Here is a 22,654-nt window from a genome sequence, read left to right as displayed (position 1 = left end):
AATTCATCATTAAAACATTTGAACTAAAATACAAGTCTGTAATCCAATGAAACAGTCCATCTCATGTTGTCTCTCACATCAAAATCCAGCCACATATTAGTTTAGAGCTGTTTTGGACTGTTTTTTGAATCTGTGCAGATTTCTCTCCTGATTCAGACCAGAACACTTTTTCACTGGAGGAAGAGTTATTATGGATTATGGACTCGTATTTTAGTTAAAGCATCTTAATGATGGATTTGTCTCAGGTTTTGTCTTCTCCAGATGTTAACCCTCTGGGGCCCGCCGTATCGCCGGCGATACGAACTCGGTTTTTTTACGATAAGTGCAAAAGACACTAAAAGTACTCTGTTGATTTTGGTCACACAAATAAGTGTTATACATCAATCGAAACTGTTAAGTGTCTACTTTTTTTTGAGTACACTCACGATTACAACAAAACTTTGTGGTTTTGGAAAAAAAAAGAAAACCAACAGGATGCGCTCTCTGTCTTCTCCGTCTCCGCGATATGTTTATAGTAACGGGTCACTAAAATGAAGTGTAACTCAGCGAATACTCAACACAGAAACATGAGAGTTATATCTATAGAAAGCCTAAAGTGTCTGCTTTCAAACGAAGTAAGTGTTATCGAAAACAAATGTTCTGTGATAAAGTAATCAGTATGAAACCGACACCATGTTCAGTCTGTCCAGTCTAACTCATTATTTCTAATGAGATCCCGCCCCCTCGTGTTCACATGTAAATAACCACGTGACGCGCGCGCGCTTGGAGACGCCCAACAACAAACACACAGTCATGAGACTCCTTCATCTCTGCTGCTGCTCGTTTCTGGAAGGAGACGCGCTGAGTAAAGGCTGGATTTACCTCAGAATAAGTGCCAGACTTCATACAGAAGATCGATCTGAGTAAGTAATGCTTCTTTTTTGCTTTAGTTAGCGTGTTATTGTGACAAACTTGAACGCGTTTAGTTGGGTTTTTCCCAACCGACAACATGATGAATGCTACGCATCTAAGAATGTTTAGGAGAATATTTAATGTTCACAAATAGATTTAATAGCGTGCTAAACAATAACAATTAGTTTCTCAGATATAAAATATCCTTTTTTAATGGTACAAAGTACATCCTTTTGTGGTTCATACGTGAGTCTATGGCTGCAGAATCATAACAGCTAACGTTACTATAAAACCATACATACTAGACTGTATGACTACAAAATCATAGTTGTTTTTTCCCAAACTGTAATTCCAGACTACAGTGTTTGAATATGATGGACAATTTATTGTATTTAAATTTCTTATGGCAGGATGATGTTTTAATGCTCTATATAAAACAATAAAAGTAATATGAGAGTACATTGTAACATGATGAATGCTACGAGTCTAAGTATGTTTAGAACATGTTTATTATTAATAGCCTACTCTGTTCAAAAATAGATTATAATAGCATGCTAAACAATAATAGTTTCTCCGATATAAAATATAATTTTTTATAGTACAAAGTGCATCCTTTTGTGGTTCACATCACAGCATACTTGAGTCTAGTGCTGCAGAATCATAACAGCTGCTATAAAATCATGCATACTAGGCTATATGACTACACAATCATAGTTGTTTTTTCCCCAAACTGTTGTTTTCATGCTCTATATAAAACAATAAAAGTAATATGAGAGTACATTGTAACATGATGAATACTACGAGTCTGTTTAGAACATGTTTATTATTAGCAGCCTACTCTGTTCAAAAATAGATTTACTAAACAATAATAATTCATTTCTCAGATAGTAAATGTCTTTTTTGTGTATGATAGTACAAAGCATGCATGAGTCTATGCTCACAAATGTTTTTTTTTTGGTTGTTTGTATTTTTTTGGATCAGGTACCTGAACCACAGATGAATCCTGATGACTTTCTTCAAGATGTTTTCCTCTGAGAGCGCTGTACCAACATCAGATGGTCAACTACACTGATATTCTATGGTAAAACAAGATCCTTGGCTACTGATTGTGTTTTTTTCTTCTTGAATCCATGGAAATAAGTAAATATCAGGTATTTGTTTCACTTGTTGAACAGAATCTGTTGCAGGAATAACTCAAAGTCTGTTCACATCTCTGTGGTTAGATCAGTGCACAATAATGTGTCTTTGACCTTCATTATGTATGTTTTGATTATACTGTGTTGTAAATAAAATACAAATCATTTAAAAACCCAATTTTTTCAGTCTCCTCACACTGTCTGTCTTACCTGCCTCAGTCACAGTCACACTGATGGGCCATTAGCAGCTTTAGGGGAGGGCCCTTTGTCTCTCAGGTGAGAACCACTTAATATTCAAGACCATTTCCACTCCCTCGCATATTGGCTTTAGATCGCAAAACATGTCTTTAAAAATTTAAATCAATATATTGTTTTCTGTGAATGAGTAAGCTGAATGATTTTCACATAATTGTGAAGTAAATATTCTAGCTTACAAGACTGATTACTCAAAAGTCTTATTCAGGACGATTTAGTGTGGCTTTTATGGCCTTATTTCAGCTACATTATTTTCCCCAAAACTTACTAACCACGCATAATGTTTTTTTTCTAAGAAATGCAGACATGTACATCCATCTTGGTCACATATTATTGTAGCACAGTTTGTGCTGAATACAAAAAAAATTACATGTTGGTCAATAGTATGATTTAAGAAGCTGAAATAAGCACAAATATCAGGGCATGTCAACACATCTCAAGGGCCCCAAAATGACCTCAGACCCCAGAGGGTTAACTGATGGACTGGAGTGGTGTGGATTATTGTGATGTTTTTATCAGCTGTTTGGACTCTCATTCTGACGGCACCCATTCACTGCAGAGCATCCATTGCTGAGACACTGATGCAATGCTACATTTCTCCAAATCTGATGAAGAAACAAACTCATCCTAATCTCGGATGGCCTGAGGGTGAACACATTTTCAGCAAATTCATTTTTTGTGTGAACTATTCATAAAACATTGTTTCCATTCTGAACACAATCGTCTACATGTATCTATTAAAGATGCTTTAGTTTAAAAAGATGCTAAGGCATGTTATAATGTCCTTACTTCTTCCTGCACTGTTAGACAGATATAAATCTCAATCTCCAGAGATTTAATTTTGACTTCTGTCTCAGTGCTAATCACACTATAGCGAGTGCTTCAACCGTTTATGTGAGTAATAATATCTGAAAGAATCTTCCATAAGATGATTATGACAGTACACCCACCAACGATGGACTTAATGCGTCGCTAATGCAAACAGATCAATAGACTCTGGCTTTTATTAGCAAATGATCTCATAAGGTCTGTCTAATGCTAAAGAAAACAAACCATCTGTCTGATCATTTACTGAACTCACTCAGCAGAACGTTATCAAACGAGCCCATTACTGCATATCTATATGTGCATATTATTAATAGCGTTTAATGGTAATGGGAATATATGATGAAATAATTAACTGTAAATTGAGGGTGGAATTCAACCCTCATTATTAGATAATGACTGTCAGTTTCTATCAATCATCAGATTCAGAGGAGACAGATGATGACTTCGTTAGCAGCCCTTCAAATGTGAATGTTAAAATTATTATAAAATCATTGGAATTATGCTAAACGATGCAAACACAGTGTCACAAAGACAACGTTACTCTAACGTTTTTTCAACCAAATGTCTCTCAGTGACTGTTCAAATATTTGGGGTCGGTAAATCTCTGAATTTGTTTAAAAATACAGTAAAAATTGTGAAATATTATTGCAATGTAAAATAACGTTTCATTGTGAATGTGTTAAACTGTAATTTATTTCTGTGATCAAAACTGTATTTTCAGCATCATTACGCCAGTCTTCAGAGTCATGTGATCTTCAGAAATCATAATAATATACTGATTTGCTGCTCAAGAAACATTTCCGATTATTATCAATGTTGTGCTGCCCAATATTTTTGTGGAAATTGTGATGCATATTATTTTTCAGGATGAATAGAAAGTTCAAAATAACAGCATTTATTTGAAATAGAAATGCTTTGTCTTTTTTGATCAATTTAATACATCGTTGATGAATAAAAATTATTTTTCCAGCATATTAAACCTTCAAACACACAAAATCCTTCAGATTTCAAGGAGATGCTTCGATGTTGATTGAGAAAACAATGTTAGAACAACGTTTTAAACTAATCTAAGTTTACGGGTTTAAGCTGGTCTAACCGTTCTTCTACGATGACCAGCTGCAAAACATTCATCAAACCATATCAATGTGACCAATAGAAGCCAGCTCTCATGGCTGTTTTTTGTTAAAATATGACTGACATGGTCACAAACAGTCATGCATCACATAAAACGAAAGATCTAGTGCAATGAGGAGCGCATGAGTGAGACAGACGGACCGAGAGTCGACGGCACTCATGCAAACGAACGCTGATGAACTCACAGATAGGCTGCTTTGCCCTCCTCCAGCTCTTTGCTCTTGCCGCTGGTGGAGGTTTTCTTGCTGCAGAGCTTGCGTGTGATGCACATGAGCAGGCCACAATGACGCAGGAAGAAGCAGCTGATGTCCACCAGCACCAGCAGCAGAAGAAGAGCCGCCACGCCGAGCCCCACCACCGCGCTGAGGCCCAGGCCGCTGAACAGGGAGTCTGCTGAGACCGGAGAGCAAAACACACTCAACAACCGCTCAGATCCATCAGCACGACTGAAAACACACCGATGGAGATGAAGACAACAGCTCAGAGATTCAGACGTTTCTTCATGATCACGTTCTGTTTGTGTCTGAGAGAGACGACAAGGTTTTTAACATCTCTGTATTGTTCAGTGACAATTTTATGGGAACAGTGAATTTTATAACATGCATAAAATGTCCAAATGTTATCTATAAATAAGAATAAATGCAATGCACAACAAACTAATTGTCAATTTAGTGTAAACACCGCTGACAGATTTGTTTTGCCATATACTTCCATTATGCTTTTTTTTTTTTGCCAGGGTCGATCATTACTATATTTGAAAATATTTATTTATTTATTAAAATTTGGTCATATTTTGGAAAAAAAATCACACACATAAATGCAATCAAAGTTCACATGCTAAAAAAAAAAAAACATTTGCTGATTTCCACTAAAAGCATATAATTACTGTAGCTATCGGCAGAAAACAAACCTTTTAAACGATTTCTCAGTAATCACAGGTTCAGAGATGTGACTGTTTCTGATGTGTTTAGTCCACATCTCTTCCCGTATTGATCTGAAGTTAAAGCTTAAGGACATGATTCTGCAGTCCATCTTCAAGTTGTTTTGATGCGTTATGGATGAAGGCATCAAAGATTCACACACAACGAGTTAGAAATACAAAGAACCAGCGGAGACTGACATTTACCTTCATATTACGGTTTATCGAGCGAATACGTGGACTGACCTGCAGCGTAAACACCATCTGAGAGCATCTAAATGTCTATTAATGTACTGCAGACACCTGAAGCACTGATTGATTAGAAGAAAGCTCTTAAATATGGGAAACCTTGAGTGAACATCAGTGCCCTGAACATCTTCAGAGGGTTTCATGGATTCTTATCAAAGAGAGAAACGCACAGAGCAACAAACGCATAATTCATGTTCAGTGCTGGATGAAGCAAACAGAAATCAAACTTCAAAATGCTAACTTTTGCACAAATATTTAATGTCACTTCAGTTAAAGCAATAGTTCAGCCAGAAATGGAATTAAGTGGTCATCCAAGATATAGATGAGTTTGTTTCTTCATCAGGTTTGTAGAAATGTGTCTCTGCATCAGTGTCTCAGCAATGGATGCTCTGCAGTGAATGGGTGCCGTCAGAACAGAGTCCAAACAGCTGATAAAAACATCACAATAATCCACAACACTCCAGTCCATCAGTTAACATCTGGAGAAGACAAAAGCTGAAATAAATCCATTATTAAATTGTTTTTAACTAAAATGCAAGTCCATAATCCATGGTCTGAATCAGAAGAGAAATCTGCACAGATCAAGCACCGTTTACAAGCCAAAACAGCTCTAAACTTTAGCTTTTGTGTTCTCCAGATGTTAACTGATGGACTGGAGTGGTGTGGATTATTGTGATGTTTTTATCAGCTGTTTGGACTCTCATTCTGACGGCACCCATTCACTGCAGAGCATCCATTGCTGAGACAGTGATGCAATGTGGATTTTCAGCACATTTTCATTTTTGAGTGAACTATTCCTTCATCTTAAAGGGAAGTCAATGGCTGCCGTCAACTGTTTGGAACCCAACATTCTTTAAAATATCATATTTTTTGCGCAACAGAAGAAAGAAACTCATACACTTATTTGGAACAACATGAGGGAGAGTAAACAATGACATAATTTTCATTTTTGGGTGAACTGTCCCTTTAAACACTAACCAATCAATAACAAAAGAGAGTGATTGGTTTTCATTGAGGTACTTTGAAAGTTGAAATCTGAGGATGTAGCGTGTTTCTCATACTGTATCTTCATTTTAATCAATATTCAGCTACAGGTTTAATTGCTGGCACTTTTTTTTTTTTTTTTTTTGTAGAGGTTTATGTGCATGTAACTCATTAGTGAATCTGATGTGATTAGATTGTCAAAATCAATTAACACCAGTGATTTTAGAACTCAACTTAAGAAGTTTAAAGGGGTCATCGGATGGCCATTTTACACAAGTTGATATGATTCTTTAGGGTTTTAATGAAAAGTCTATAACATACTTTGGTTAAAATTTCTCAATGGTAGTGTAAAAAACACCTTCTTTACCCTGTCAAAATCAGCTCTGTTTTCAGCACGCTGTTCTAGTCCATGTAGCTTTAAATGCTAATGAGCTTTGCTGACTCCGCCCTTCTCTTCCGTGGACTGACGAGCAGACCATAGATATGTGTAGATTCCCTATTCGACCGCTCCAGATACGTTGACGCGTCAGCCATCTCGCATTCACCATAATAATCAATGAATATCCAAAGATATACAAGCGTATAACTTGCTGTTGTAGACGCACACAGTCAATGCGCTCAAAGATTCGTTCCAAAAATGGTGGATGGCTTACGTATCGCGGCCCATAGAAACAGTCTATAATGAGACATCTAGGTAATATATGCCTATGGAGCATACTAAACTTCAGCCGTGAAACTGGCTAACTAGCACATTATCAGGAAAGGTGAATTGCAAAGATTCATAAAAACCCTTATACTCACTTCTGTAGATGAAGCTGGATTACGAATGATTAGTGCGATCATAGACGCATTTATGTAGATCGGGGATCGGCGCATTCACTTTTCAAAGCGAAAGTAACGTTAATCCTCTGTGTCTTCAGCGGCTCAGATGTCAGGAGTAAATGACAACTGCTATATTCATTATTACATCCAACAACTAAACACTTCAATCACTTAATCAGAGACATCTTGTCTTCCCCTGCACCGGAGGCAGACAGCTCCCAGCTCACTCAGGGCGGGTCTAAGGTAAGACGGTCTTGTCAATCAACTCTCGTGGGAGGGGCCTGTACAGAACTACATCATTCTGACAGGACTCTCAGAACAGCCTGATTTGAGAAAGGAGATTTTAAAATATGGATTAAAAAAAAAAAAACACTGGGTGGATTTTTATCATTATAGGATGGATGTGTACACACACTTCCAACACACATTTATGTTCAAACAACTTGTAAAGTGAATTTTGCATCCGATGACCCCTTTAAAACTAAAAATAAACCACCAAAAGCAGGAGTTGTAATGGAATAAAACTCACTATGGGAAATAAAAACAGACACAAATCTATAACATAAACGTGAAGTTCTTTTTTAGTCTTTTTGATAATACAAAGCTGTAAAAAACTGCCCTCCGAAACGGCAATGAACTTCAACCAGCAAAACAATATTTTCATCTGTATGTGAAACATAGCCCTCATATGAGTTATTTTTATTTCAGTTCCACTAACATTATCTGCCAATAGAGCGCCAAATGACTCACAAAAATGGCCCTGAGCACCGCTGAAGTAACTGTCCTGTATGAAGCATCGCTATCATACAATATTATATAGAGCCAAATGTCCATATCATCATATTCATGCCCACGCAGCGTTTTACAGCCGCCGTCTGCTGACCTGAAAGCAGCGATCTGTTCCTCCACTAGTGAACCGCCTGCTGTCTGCTGCTGACTACTAAGGGCTCGTCACAGGAGAAATATATGCACTTGACCTCATATACTGAGACAGATTTTAACCTAAAATCTGTTCATTTATCCTTAGAATTCACTACCCAGTAGTATCCAGTATTATATAGTGTTAAAATACTGATTGTAAAATAATATTTCTGATAAAAATCAAAAGATTGTAGAACGTTTTGCTAAAATTGAGGTTTATCTGAAAGCATCATATGACTTCAGAACAGTGTTATTTTAGTGTATGTCATATACTATTATTATTTGTTTTTGTCTGAATTAGATTTTATTTCTATATGTTCTGTTTTCACTTGAAAGTTTCACACTTATACATAGGCAGCATTTCTAGTTTTCATTTAGTTGTTTGTAAATGAAAGCTTCATTTAGTCATTAAGTTGAAGTACTAAAATGACTAAAACTAAAAAAAATGCAATGAAAAGTAATACATAAATAGAAAATAGAAATACTAAATAGAAATGTAAAAAAATGAAAACTAATAAACATGACAAAAATAAATTGCTGAAACAAACTGAAATGAAAATAAAACCAAAAGTAAAACTCATTTAAAATATATTTATACTATAATAAATTCCCTTTATACGGTAATGGGGAAAATTTACAGTGTTAAATAATTCAATTAAATATTAGAATACACTAATACTGAATACTAACCACTTTACTGTAAAGGGGAAAAGATAACAACATTAATTAAATTGAATATTAGTACTATAATGAAATAGATTTGTATAGTAATATTAGTAATTTAGTAATATTTTCTGCACGGCACAATTTATGGTGAATTAAAAATAAAATACAATAATTGTAACTAAACTAGCTAGCTTTGTTTCAGTTTTGCAAAATATAATGTCTTCCATCTTTCTTTTGATTTTGAGGTGACACATACTGCACGAGATTCAACTGTTTCATGTTCTCCGCTTCCAGAAGGACTGCTTGAGTTTGTCTGGTGAAGCGAGTAAAGCGGCTGCTGGTGTCTCATGAAGACAGATCAGCTCCTCAGACGGCATCAGCCAATCACACTGCAGCACTTCTGATCTGACCTGATCTGATTGGCTGCAGGCGTCTCATCTCTACCTGATCCACCATGACTTCACTGTCTTGATCAAACGTCCCTCAGACTAACGTATCGGTTTATGAGGACGGCAGGAATACGGATGAGGAAAGTTTCCAACGTCTCATGAGTCTGTTTAATAAATCATGCTGAAGTCCACATACTCACACGATGAACTACAGTAAGAAACGACACGCTTCTGCCTGCTGTATGACGCCAGACAAAGTTTTCAGCGGCCACGGTAGTGTTTTGTATTTGATGTTTATTAAGGAATCCTGTCATTAGCTGACTGACCTGCTGGACTCAATTACTATTTGTATGGCGCACTATCATCCATCTCTCAAATCAGTCCTTTCTGAACAATGTTATCGTCAATTAAAACTGAAACTATGAAAAAAATATAATAGTTTTTGTTATAAAAAAGCAATAAATTATATTATATAAAAGCAAGAAATTATATTTTGCATTAAGAAAATAAAACCTGTTATAGATTTATTAAGATTTTTTTAGCATTGGGACATTATTATTATTATTATTATTATTATTATTATAATACTACTACTAATTATTATTATTATTATTAGAGAAAATAAAGGATTTAATCCTTTTTTAATTTTTTAAAGGAGAAAAACGTATTACTGAAAAGAAAAACAAACAAAATAATTTCAGTTAGTTGCCAAGGGAACATTTCTAATTTTCATTTGGTTTAAGCACTAAAATTATTCAAATGTAAAAAAACAATTATACAAATCACAAAAACAACAAAATTGCTAAACAAACAAAAATTTTAATTAAAATCTTAAATTACTATAATATGAACTCATTACTGTAATGAAGAACAAAATAAATATTTAATATTTAATATAATATTTATATATAATATAATATGTAATATTTTATATAAATACTTTGTAAATATTTATACAATATTTAAATTGCGAAGGATTAATACTTTAGTATTTGCAGCACTGCCCAATTTATGAAAAAAATAAATAAAAAATCACCATTTATCAAAGTAATTTCATTACTGAAATGGGGAAAAATTACAATATGAATTCAATTAAAGTAGTTACATTAATACAATATTTAAATGTTAAATAATTTATACGTAGTATTATTTGCTGTACTTCTAATTAATGGAGATAAAAAAAAAAACACACAAAAAAAACTAATACAAAAATGTATTCACCATAAAAAAAAATCCATAAAAGTAAAACATTTTGATGGTCCAAAAACAGGCTTAATTTTTGCAAATTATAATGTAATTACAATTATAATTTAATACAAAAAATAAATAAATTACAAAACATCAAACATGCTAAAACAAACTAAATCAAAATGAAAACAGAAAGCATTCGAATAAAACTAAATCTACGAATAAATGCTAAAATAGCTTGTGAAGCTCCACTTGACCTACTGTAGGATGCATATCAGAAGGTCGCTCCCTATGTAGGGTTTATAACAGAGTATATGCCAAATGGGACACAGCCGAACTCTGGATAATAAAAGCAATAATAAATTTGACAGGATTCAGCCCTAGATCCAGAGCGGATGTACCTGTGATGTCGGGTTTCTGCGGCATGAGGAACTGGAAGAAGGTGGGCTCCGACAGGCCCTTGACGTTGCGTGCCGTTATCTCCACGCTGTAGCGCGTGTTCCACTGCAGCGGCTGCAGCAGCGCGAAATCATTCACGCCGGGAACCAGCTTCGTCATCCACTGCTCCTCTTTATCCTGCACACACACACACACACACACACACACACACACACACACACACACACACACACACACACACACACACGTTTGTTTCTGTGAATTGTGGGGACTTTCCATAGACTTCTATTACTTTTATACTGACCAAACCATATTTTCTGTCCCCTAACTCTAAACCCACCCCTTACAGAAAACCTGTTTGCATTCTTACACTTTCAGATAAACATCATTTACTAATTTTAATAATTTTTTTCCCTCGTGGGGTCCACACTTACGTCTGGTCAGCTATCCTTGTAGGGACTCTCCATAGGTGTTATGGTTTTTATTCTGTACAAACCGTATTTTCTGTCGCCCTACACCAACCCTACTCCTAAACCTACCCCTTACAGAAAACTTTCTGCCTTTTTAATTTGTCTAAAAAAAACTAATTCTGTATGATTTATAAGCTTTTGTACCCATGGGGACCTCAATTTAGGTCCCCACCGTGACACGAGTCCCCATGAGTCTGTGTGTATTCAGTTTTAAGTCCCCACCTGAATAGAAAAACAGGTACACACACACACACACACACACACACACACCTGGACTCGTCTGCTTCTCACACAACGGAACACAGGACTTCAGAACACTGTTATTAGAGCGTCACAGAGATACAGAACCATTAAAGCTTCTGTTCATATTTTAAATTAGATTTTATTTTTATATTTTCTGTTTTCACTTTAATTTTAGTTAAAGTCAGTTTGTAGTAGTAATTTAGTTAGACATTTTTTTTTTAAATTGACAAAAATGCACATGTAGTTTTTATAAATTTTATTCATTAATTTTAGCTTATTTAATTTGAGTTATTTCAGACCTTTTTGTTATTTTCAACAGTTGTTTTCTCTGTGTTGCATTTGGCAGCAGTTATTATGCATTGTTTTTTTAAATTATTGTATTTCACTTTATTTTAATTTTTTTCATTCATTTAAACTATTAATATTATTTAATGGTTTTGGTTTAAGTTTAGTTTTCAAGCATTTAATCGAAAATGTTATTAAAAATAAATTAAATTATAAATATTTCCATGACATATAAATATGTATACTGTATGTGTATTTCTTAATTATATGTTTATATGTTTTATTTTTATTTTATCTTCAGTCTTCAAATGGATATTTATGAGGAGGATGAGAAAACAACGACAGGATTTTAATTTCTGTCTGAACCCTTCGTCTCCATTAGTTCAGCAGTATGATGTCGCATAGAAAACAATATTAAATGAGACAGAAAATGAACAAAAACTAAGAGCAAAAAAGATCTAAAGGAGGAATAAAGAATGAATGCAAAGGCAGAAAGTTTAGACTCATCCTGACCTGATATTTATGGAAGTATCTGATCTTCTTCACTGCGGGAATCGCTGTATTTCAGTAAAGCACTTTAAGGAGATTTCACTTCCCATAAAGCTTTGCAGACTGAGCTTCAATCTCATACAAACACCAGCAACTTCAATCAGATTTCTCAAGTGATTGATGGAAACACGTTTTCATTGTTTGACGGAGATAATAGTGTCCTTTAATTTCTATTTTATGTCTTTTAAAGTCAACCTGAAATGAAACCCATTTTACTTCCATAATATCTCATATATGTAGATTGAGGATTGATATTATTAATCAATTGGACTTTTCAGATGAAAAAGAAAGTTGTTTCTAGGTTAAGCAAGTTTACAGAAAACTAAACCGTCACAATAATACGAGGAACATGAATTAGGAGAGTCTGTTTTGATTTCCTGTTGACTTTAAGGTCAAGCGTGTTCTGTTGATCTTCTGCGAGCAGCAGATTGAAATCAAAGATGTGAAATCAAACACTTTATTTAATAATAATAATAAAATAATATATTCAATTCAACAAATATCACCATGGCAAGTTACCGATATTTATTTATTTATTAATATTTATTTATTTTATTTACAAAACTGTTCCATAGTTTGGTGTCAATACGATTAAAAAAAAAATTAATTAATATTTTTATTGAATGAGGATACATGAATTCACAAGTAACAAGTAAATCAAAATATTTCACAGAAAATACAATGGGAAAATTGTATGGAAAATTAAACAAACAAAAACAATGCAAAAAAAAAAAAAAATCATGTACTGTAAAAAATAATTTGGCATGGAAAAAATATTTTTATGTTTTTACATTGTGTTATTAATCACATTTTCACCAAAACTGTCATTAATGTAATACAAAGCAAGGTTATTATAGTTTAGAATTTTTTAATTAGTTTTATTTTAATATAATTTTCAAATTTGCTATGAAATTCAGTTTAGTTTTTATTAGTTACATTAATATTTTTGTTATATTTTAAAATATATTCAAATAGAAAACAGTTCTTTTAAATAGAAAAAAAAATCTAAATTTTACAGTTTTTTAGACAGACAGACAGACAGACAGAGACAGACAGACAGACAGACAGACAGAGACAGACAGACAGACAGACACAGACAGACAGACACAGACTGACAGACACAGACAGACAGACAGACTGACAGACACAGACTGACAGACACAGACAGACAGACAGACTGACAGACACAGACAGACAGATTGACACAGACAGACAGACAGACAGACAGATTGACACAGACAGACAGATAGATAGATAGATAGATAGACAGACAGACAGACAGACAGACAGATTGACACAGACAGACACAGACAGACAGACAGACAGACAGACAGACTGACAGACACAGACTGACAGACACAGACAGACAGACAGACTGACAGACACAGACTGACAGACACAGACAGACAGACAGACAGACAGACTGACAGACACAGACAGACAGACACAGACAGACAGACAGACTGACAGACACAGACAGACAGACACAGACAGACAGACAGACTGACAGACACAGACAGACAGATTGACACAGACAGACACAGACTGACAGACACAGACAGACAGAGACAGACAGACAGATACAGACAGACAGACAGACTGACAGACACAGACAGACACAGACAGACAGACACAGACTGACAGACACAGACAGACAGACAGACTGACAGACACAGACTGACAGACACAGACAGACAGACAGACTGACAGACACAGACAGACAGATTGACACAGACAGACAGACAGACAGACAGATTGACACAGACAGACAGACAGATAGATAGATAGATAGATAGATAGATAGATAGATAGATAGATAGACAGACAGACAGACAGACAGACAGATTGACACAGACAGACACAGACAGACAGACAGACAGACAGACTGACAGACACAGACTGACAGACACAGACTGACAGACAGACTGACAGACACAGACTGACAGACACAGACAGACAGACAGACAGACTGACAGACACAGACAGACAGACACAGACAGACAGACAGACTGACAGACACAGACAGACAGACACAGACAGACAGACAGACTGACAGACACAGACAGACAGATTGACACAGACAGACACAGACTGACAGACACAGACAGACAGAGACAGACAGACAGATACAGACAGACAGACAGACTGACAGACACAGACAGACACAGACAGACAGACAGACAGACACAGACAGACAGACAGACTGACACAGACAGACACAGACAGACAGATTGACACAGACAGACACACAGACAGACAGACAGACAGACAGACAGACAGACTGACACACAGACTGACAGACACAGACTGACAGACACAGACTGACAGACAGACTGACAGACACAGACTGACAGACAGACTGACAGACAGATTGACACAGACTGACAGACAGATAGATAGATAGACAGACAGACAGACAGACAGACAGACTGACACAGACTGACAGACAGATTGACACAGATAGATAGATAGATAGATAGATAGATAGATAGATAGATAGATAGATAGATAGATAGATAGATAGATAGATAGATAGATAGATAGATAGATAGATAGATAGATAGATAATAATGCTAATCAGCATATTATAATTATTTCTGAAGGATCACGTGACACTGAAGACTGGAGCAATAATGCTGAAAATTCAACTTAATAAAATCAAATAAAATAAATAAATTACATTTTAACAGATATTCACATAGAAAACACTCATTTAAACTGCAATAATATTTCACAATTTGTACTGTATTTTTAATCAAATAAATGCAGCCTTGGTGAGCAGAAGAGACTTCTTATTTACTTATTGCATTATAGTAATGATAATTTGTGGCTAAATGATCTTAATCATTTAAATAAATATTGTGGAAAAAATCTGAATAGTCCTAAAATAGGCTTCCTTATCTGTGTTGTGTGACGGGTATCGATATCCTGTACAGTAGTTTGAAAACGAGAGCATCTGAGAATACAGTGGAGGACACAGACTGAGCTACTGCGGAGAAAGTGCATAATACAGTTTGTTCTAAACACGTGACAAACTATATATGAAGGGCTTTAAAAACTCATAAGATATAGAAGCCTATAGTTTAGTTTCAGATCAAAGCGACTCTGACAGAAAGGCTGCGTGTGCCGCTGATAGAGACTCGTGCCGTTTAATGTGTTTGAGATGTGCTGTTTTCCTAAATGCATAACTTATATTTCACAGGTATATTCTCCATCTGTAAATGTTAGAAAGCCATGGACATATGTCCATTTTGCTGTCAGAAGTGCATGAGCTTTTGCTTTGAGATTCTGCGCTAAACTTGAGTGCAAATACTTCTGACTAAATTACAGCCTACATTTGTACATTACAAATAAATATTTGTAGTTGAACAATAAATGGGTCATGTAGAATTTTAAACCTACAAGTAAGTGTATTTGTATGATAGCACTGACTAAAGTGACTGTAACGGGGGATTCAAAACAGCCTTTTTACTCAGTTAGTGCTTGTTTTTTTTAGTTTAGTAAATTTAACTTCTGCTTTAAAAGCATTATTTTTGTTTTTAGATTGCAATGTTAGAATGTAATTTTAACCCCTTTTAAACATAATATATGGTTACATTCACTTTATTTGTTTATTTCTTTAATCCAAATACAAAAGCGAAGAAAATACCGAGATATATACCGAATACCACAAATCAGCCCAAAAATATGAATTTTTGCTCATATCGCCCCCCGCCCTAGGTGTAAGTGTTAGTATTGAGCGCTTGGCTCTTTTTGTTCCTTATATCCGTGACGGAGAGGAAACTCCTCCTGCTGCTCCTCTGTGGAGAACAGAAGGACTTCAAAGCGTTTCTCTCACGTGTCTGTATTCTTTAAGCAAATGAGGCCACAGTCAGAAACATGCTAACTTCAGCTCAGATTAACACAATGTGTGCAAAAGAAGCTTAAAGCATTCCTTATATACAGTATAAACTCAACATACAACTCCACAAACCTAACGTTTCTTTCTAACATCGGTGACATTAAATCACAAGTGTTGTTATTCAGCTTGCAGCTTTGCTTATAGAAATGTTTATTTATGATTTCACCTGAGAAGACTAAAATCCTCTTGTGGAAACAGAGAACATGGACTTGCATTTACAATCAATTCATGCATGCAAACATTGCCTAAAGCAAACTGTGTTGTGTGAGTCTAACTTTACATTAGTCGACTATGCTGATGGTCAAAAGTCTGAAATAATTCATTTTAAATCTTTTAAAAAAAAAAAAACTCATCAAAGCTGCAACATACAGTAAAAACAGTGAAATATTATTACAGTTTAAAATAGCTGTTTTCTTTATGAATATCTGTTAAAATGTAATTTATTTCTGTGATCAAATCTGTATTTTCAGCTTCATTACTCCAGTCTTCAGTGTCACATGATCTTCAGAAATCATTCTAATATACTGATTTTATTAGTTAATGTTTCACACTATTACTTTTTCTACTGTATTTCTGATAAAATATTTATCTAGATTTATCTTGAATTATACATTGACACTTATTCACTTAGCAGACACTAATTTTATTCAAAATGAAATACAGATTCTAAAACATGATTTAAAAAATCATAAAATCATAAATCAAGCCATAAATGATCTAATGACATTAGCAATAACACAAACATTTTTAGTTTACTGCAACTGTTAAATATAAAAAAATGTAATATTATATATATATATATATATATATATATATATATATATATATATATATATATATATATATATATATAAAAATTAAAAAACATTTTCATTCATTGAAGGTGAAATTAAATAAAAATAAGTATTAAATTAAAAATTTACATTTCAAAAACTTAAATGAAAATTAGAAATGTCCCCTTAGCAACTAACTCAATAAATTAAAGCACTAAAGTTACTAAAACCAAAACAACAATTAAAGTTAAAAGTTTAAATAAAAAAACAAAATAGTTTAATTTTAATTAATAAAGTTTAATTTAAAATTGTTATTTTAGAATTATTGCGATATTAATATTAATATATTTTGAATCAGGTTTTTTTATATTTTATTTAAATTTTAGTCAAATTTTAATAAATTTTCAATTTTTTTTGTCGTAATTTTTAGTGGGGTTTTTTTATGCCTATATAGTTTTGTCCATTTTTATTTCAGTTTTATTTTTTTATTTTTTTAGTCCATTAAGTTAAAATGAGAAATGTTGCTTTGGCAACTTGCATAAAAAATGAGTTATACATTTTTAATTTTATTATATTTATTTAATTTCTGTTAATGTTTATTGCGCGTACGCACTGTTTTATACTTGACGATGTACTCGACGATGGGCATCCCGCCGTCGTCCTGTTTGATCAGTCCGAGTCTGTAGGCCTTCCCAACACCTCTCTGACCGTGAACCGTCGGAGGACTCGGCTCGCCTGAGGAAACAAGACCATCAGACACGGCTCCAGATCTCACTATAATCTAACATTCACTGAGATCTGACGAGCATGACAGTACAGGAGAGAAACACTGAGAGAAAAGTCTTGTTGTGCTTGACATGAACCGAACCAAACAGCTTGAGTTTAAATACTCCACCAGTCAAAAGTTTCTGAACAGTAAGATTTTTTATGTTTTTTTAAATAATTCTCTTCTGCTCACCAAGCCTGCATTTATTTGACCCAAAATACAGCAAAAACACTTTTTACTATTTAAAATAACCATTTCTATTTGAACATATTTTAAAATGTAATTTATTCCTGTGATTTCAAAGTTGAATTTTCAGCATCATTACTCCAGTCACATGATCAGAAATCATTCTAATTTGCTGATTTGCTGCTCAAAAAACATTTATTATTATTATGTATTATTATTATTATGCTCAAAACAGCTGAGTATAATTTTTTCAGGTTTTTTGATGAATAGAAACTTCAGAAAACAGCATCAATCTGAAATCTTTTGAAACACTATAAATGTCTTTATCATCACTTTTGATCAATTTAAAGCATCCTTGCTAATTAAAAGTATAAAGTTCTATCACAGAAATTAATTACAGTTTAACAGATATTAATAGTAGAAATATTTCACAATATTACTGCCTTTGCTGTATTTTGGATCAAATAAACACAGGCTTGGTGAACAGAAGAGATTTCTTTAAAAACATAAAAAATCTTACTGATAAAAATCTTTATCTGGTAGTGTACGTCCAGCTGAAAGTGACTAGAGAGGAGAGAGATGGAGAAAGACTCACGGATGGGTAACGTCTGGAAGGTTTCCGTGTGGCTGAAATCCCCCTGACCCTTTCCGTTGATGGCCGCCACACGCACCTCATACGTCGTGTTGGGCTCCAGGTTCGCCAGAACCACTGAGACACCGGAGAGATATAAACTCCCTTATATTTGAGCTGCTTCTAAATGCTAATCTGAGTCACATTCAGTGGAGGCCAAAATGATCAGAACACTAGTATCTCCAGCAGCTAAAAATGGTTTTAAGTCAGTTATTTGTATCTTTTGCTGTAGTGTGTCAGTAGGAAATATCAGTTTACATTTCCAAACATTAATTTAGCCATTAATTGTAATAATCCAGTGACATGTTTGTGCTCCACACAGAGATCTGATCATCATCCAGTCTGTCTGGAATAACATGAAGAAACTGAGACAGACTCAATCCAGAAGAACTGTGTCTCTGCTTCAAGAAACCTCCTGCAAAGCTCAAGTGCACCGAGGACAAAAGCTGCTTTAAACACAAAGGATGCTCACAACAAATGTTGATTTCATTTAGTTAATAGAAGTTTTCTAATCATTTTGGCCACCAGTGTAATTGCTTTAATAATTTCAGTAATTAATTGTAAGTAAGCATCACATTTACTGTAAATAATGGGCGTAAAATGTGAGCTTCATCCTGCTTTTTACATTTATTTTATTTATTTAGCAGAGACTTTAAACCAAAGTGATAGACAGATCATGAAAAACACAAGACATTTATCCTAAAGGAGCTAAAAAGATTCATTATAACACCATGAAAAGTCCATGAATTTAAAAACAATTAAATTTAAATAAAAAAAGTTTAAATAAAAAAGTACATAAAAATATTTTAACTTAAAAGAAAACTGAAAATATAAAAATTCAGAATATTACTACTTTAAGACTATAATAGTATATAACATAATATTTACAGTAAATACTATATGTAAAATATGAGGTTATTTTAAATTTTAGAGATTTATCTTGCATTTTACATTTATTAATTATTGAATATTGTTATTGTTAATTAAAACTAAAACTTAAATAAATGTTTTCATTGAAGTTAAGCTGAAATAAAATAAAATATAAATATTAGATGAAAAGATTAAAGTAAAAAAAAAATAATAATAATAAAAACAACTGAAAAGAAAATGTGAAATACTGCTTTATCAACTAACTGAAATTAAATGATTTTAAACTGAAGTACTAAAATTACTAAAACTGGATTAAAAATAAATTTTAAAAAGTTTTATTTTAAAACAATAACTATTAAAAATGACAAACACACAAAACAAATGTAAAAGCATTGTTTTCATTTATTGAACTTAAACTGATATATAATAGTATATAAATAATAAAATAACTCTGGTTGCTCAAGGATGTCTCGCTGATTTATCAGGTTGGTTTTTAATGCTAAATTCTCATCAAGAGGCTGTAATAATTCTGAAATCATTCAATATATCTACCACTAACTATGTATTTTACATTAAAGCACTACTTTAGCAAATCTAAGACCTTGGCCAGTGATTGCAGTCATTCATTTACATGAGAAAGCACTAATACAAATGAAGCGGCTCAATGAGCGCGCTTATTGTACTTAGTCAAAGAACACTGAGTTCTTAATTAAAAGTCCACAATGAGTATGTGGATGTAATTGAAGTAATTATGCTCTAAGTTTGAGTTTGAGACCATAACAAGGACGTTTTAGACCGCCGTCTCATTGAACTTCCCTTGTTGGTCTGATCTTGAACTCATTGTTCCCCTTCAGGAACTCGAGCTGCGTTGAACACGCTAGGGGAACGCCTCCAGCGTGACCGCGCTCTGAACCACGTGTGTAATCTGTCCAATGGAAGGGTGAGACGTCACGGGCGGGTGACGTGATCGACCAGGAAGCATAAAAACACGTGCGGCGGAGCCGGCATCAGCTTTTTGTCATTCAGCAACCGCTACTCTGTGTGTGTGTCTGTCGATCTGTGTTGTGAGTCTTATTTAGTGTTGTTTGTCCCTAAGCACAATCACTTGAAATAAGCTCCACAATGTGTGCAAGCACTTGTGCGAGAGCAGATCGCATTACAGGCTGTATGTTCCTCCCTGCAAACGTTATATCACTGCTGGGGATACACACAGTCCGTGTGTGGTTGGCTTGAGAGCAGAGCACGCATAGTCAGCTCTCGAGGGACTTTCATTAGCGTTCCTCACGGTGCTGGTCCCGCTTCTGCCAAAGAAAAATAAAAAAAGGTGGAGCGGCAGCTGCGCTCGTGGGAATCACACATGGATCTGGTGGAGGGAATGAAGACGGGTTCGCCCTATCTCCACCTGCATTCCCCAGATCTAGCACTCTCGCTTGGGGCTGGAAGCCCGCGGTGCGGTTCTTCCCCCTTTGAGTGAGAGCTCGCTGTTGCAGAGCGCGTTGCCGAGGCGACCACGTGTATTACGTCATTCTCATTCTTATTATGAATCCTTTCCATATCAAACCATGTTCACTCGTCTGATTGTCAGAATCAGAATCAGAATCAGAATGAGCTTTATTGGCCAAGTATGTTTACACATACAAGGAATTTGTTGTAGTGACAGAAGCTCCACAGTGCAACAGAAGGACAGTAACAGGACAGGACACAGGTAATGAAACAAAATAACAGGAAATAGCCAATGACCAATGTACAAGCAGCAAAAAAAATAAGAAATACACAATATATAATATATAATATAGGCGACTATGTATGTACAGGTCAAGTATGTGCAAATTAGAAATGAGAAAATAAAATAAGTGAGTGTGGTGAATGGATAATGTATTAGTTGTGTGTTTTACGTTTATTTATTGAGTGTTCATGAGATGTATTGACTGAGGGAAGAAACTGTTCCTGTGTCTGGTCGTTCTGGTGCTCAGAGCTCTGTAGCGTCGACCAGATGGTAAAAGTTCAAAGAGGTTGTGTGCTGGATGTGAGGGGTCCAGAGTGATTTTACCAGCCTTTTTGCTCACTCTGGATGAGTACAGTTCTTGGAGAGTGGGGAGGGTTGTACCAATGATTCGCTCAGCAGTCCGGACTACCCTCTGTAGTCTTCTGAGGTCAGATTTGGTAGCTGAGCTGAACCAGACAGTTATTGAGGTGCAGAGGATGGATTCAATGATGGCAGAGTAGAACTGTTTCAGTAAGTCCTGTGGCAGGTTGAACTTCCTCAGCTGGCGAAGAAAGTACAACCTCTGCTGGGCCTTCCTGACAATGGAGTCAATGTGAATATCCCACTTCAGGTCCTGAGAGATGGTGGTGCCCAGGAATCTGAATGACTCCACTGCAGTCACAGTGCTGTTCATGATGGTGAGAGGGGGGAGAGCAGGGGGGTTTCTCCTGAAGTCCACGATCATCTCCACCGTTTTGAGTGTGTTAAGCTCCAGGTTGTTGAGACTGCACCAGACAGCCAGCTCCTTAACCTCCTGTCTGTAAGCAGACTCGTCACCGTCCTGGATGAGGCCGATCAGTGTGGTGTCGTCTGCGAACTTCAGGAGCTTGACAGAGGGGTCTTTAGATGTGCAGTCGTTGGTGTAGAGGGAGAAGAGCAGTGGGGAGAGTACGCAGCCCTGAGGAGCTCCAGTGCTGATGGTTCGAGTGCTGGATGTGAATTTGCCAAGCTTTACTAACTGCTGTCTGTCTGTCAGGAAGCTGTTGATCCACTGGCAGACGGAGGTGGGGACGGAGAGCTGAGTTAGTTTATTTTGAAGGGTTTCCGGGATAATGGTGTTAAAAGCAGAGCTGAAGTCCACAAACAGGATCCTCACATAAGTCCCTGGTCTGTCCAGATGCTGCAGGATGAAGTGCAGTCCCATGTTGACTGCATCATCCACAGACCTGTTTGCTCTGTAGGCAAACTGCAGGGGGTCCAGTAAGGGTCCAGTGATGTCCTTCAGATGAGCCAGAACCAGTCTTTCGAATGATTTCATGGCTACAGACGTTAGTGCCACAGGTCTGTAGTCATTAAGTCCAGTAATTTTGTGTTTCTTTGGGACGGGGATGATGGTGGAGCGTTTGAAGCATGAGGGGACTTCACACAGCTCCAGTGATCTATTGAAGATCTGTGTGAAGATGGGGGCCAGCTGCTCAGCACAGATTTTTAGGC

At 35.5% G+C, this 22,654-nt stretch overlaps 1 protein-coding gene across 1 annotated transcript in view; it reads right to left on the bottom strand.

The window, feature by feature from the left end:
- The window catches only part of LOC306874005 (neural cell adhesion molecule 2-like), a gene marked incomplete at both ends in the record, with an annotated part of 225,386 nt that overhangs the window by 2,278 nt on the left and 200,454 nt on the right, over positions 1–22,654 (bottom strand). Inside the window, 4 exons of the mRNA XM_079423661.1 lie at positions 4,430–4,637; positions 10,784–10,958; positions 17,616–17,737; positions 18,550–18,663. Of these exons, the coding sequence (XP_079279787.1) occupies positions 4,430–4,637; positions 10,784–10,958; positions 17,616–17,737; positions 18,550–18,663 (619 nt within the window). The remainder of the gene's footprint in view (positions 1–4,429; positions 4,638–10,783; positions 10,959–17,615; positions 17,738–18,549; positions 18,664–22,654) is intronic.

Source organism: Barbus barbus, assembly GCF_936440315.1.
Source record: "Barbus barbus genome assembly, chromosome: 8".
NCBI classification, from domain to species: domain Eukaryota; kingdom Metazoa; phylum Chordata; class Actinopteri; order Cypriniformes; family Cyprinidae; genus Barbus; species Barbus barbus.
The sequence above is the reverse complement of the archived record's forward strand: the minus strand, read 5'-3'. Positions and strand labels throughout refer to the sequence as shown.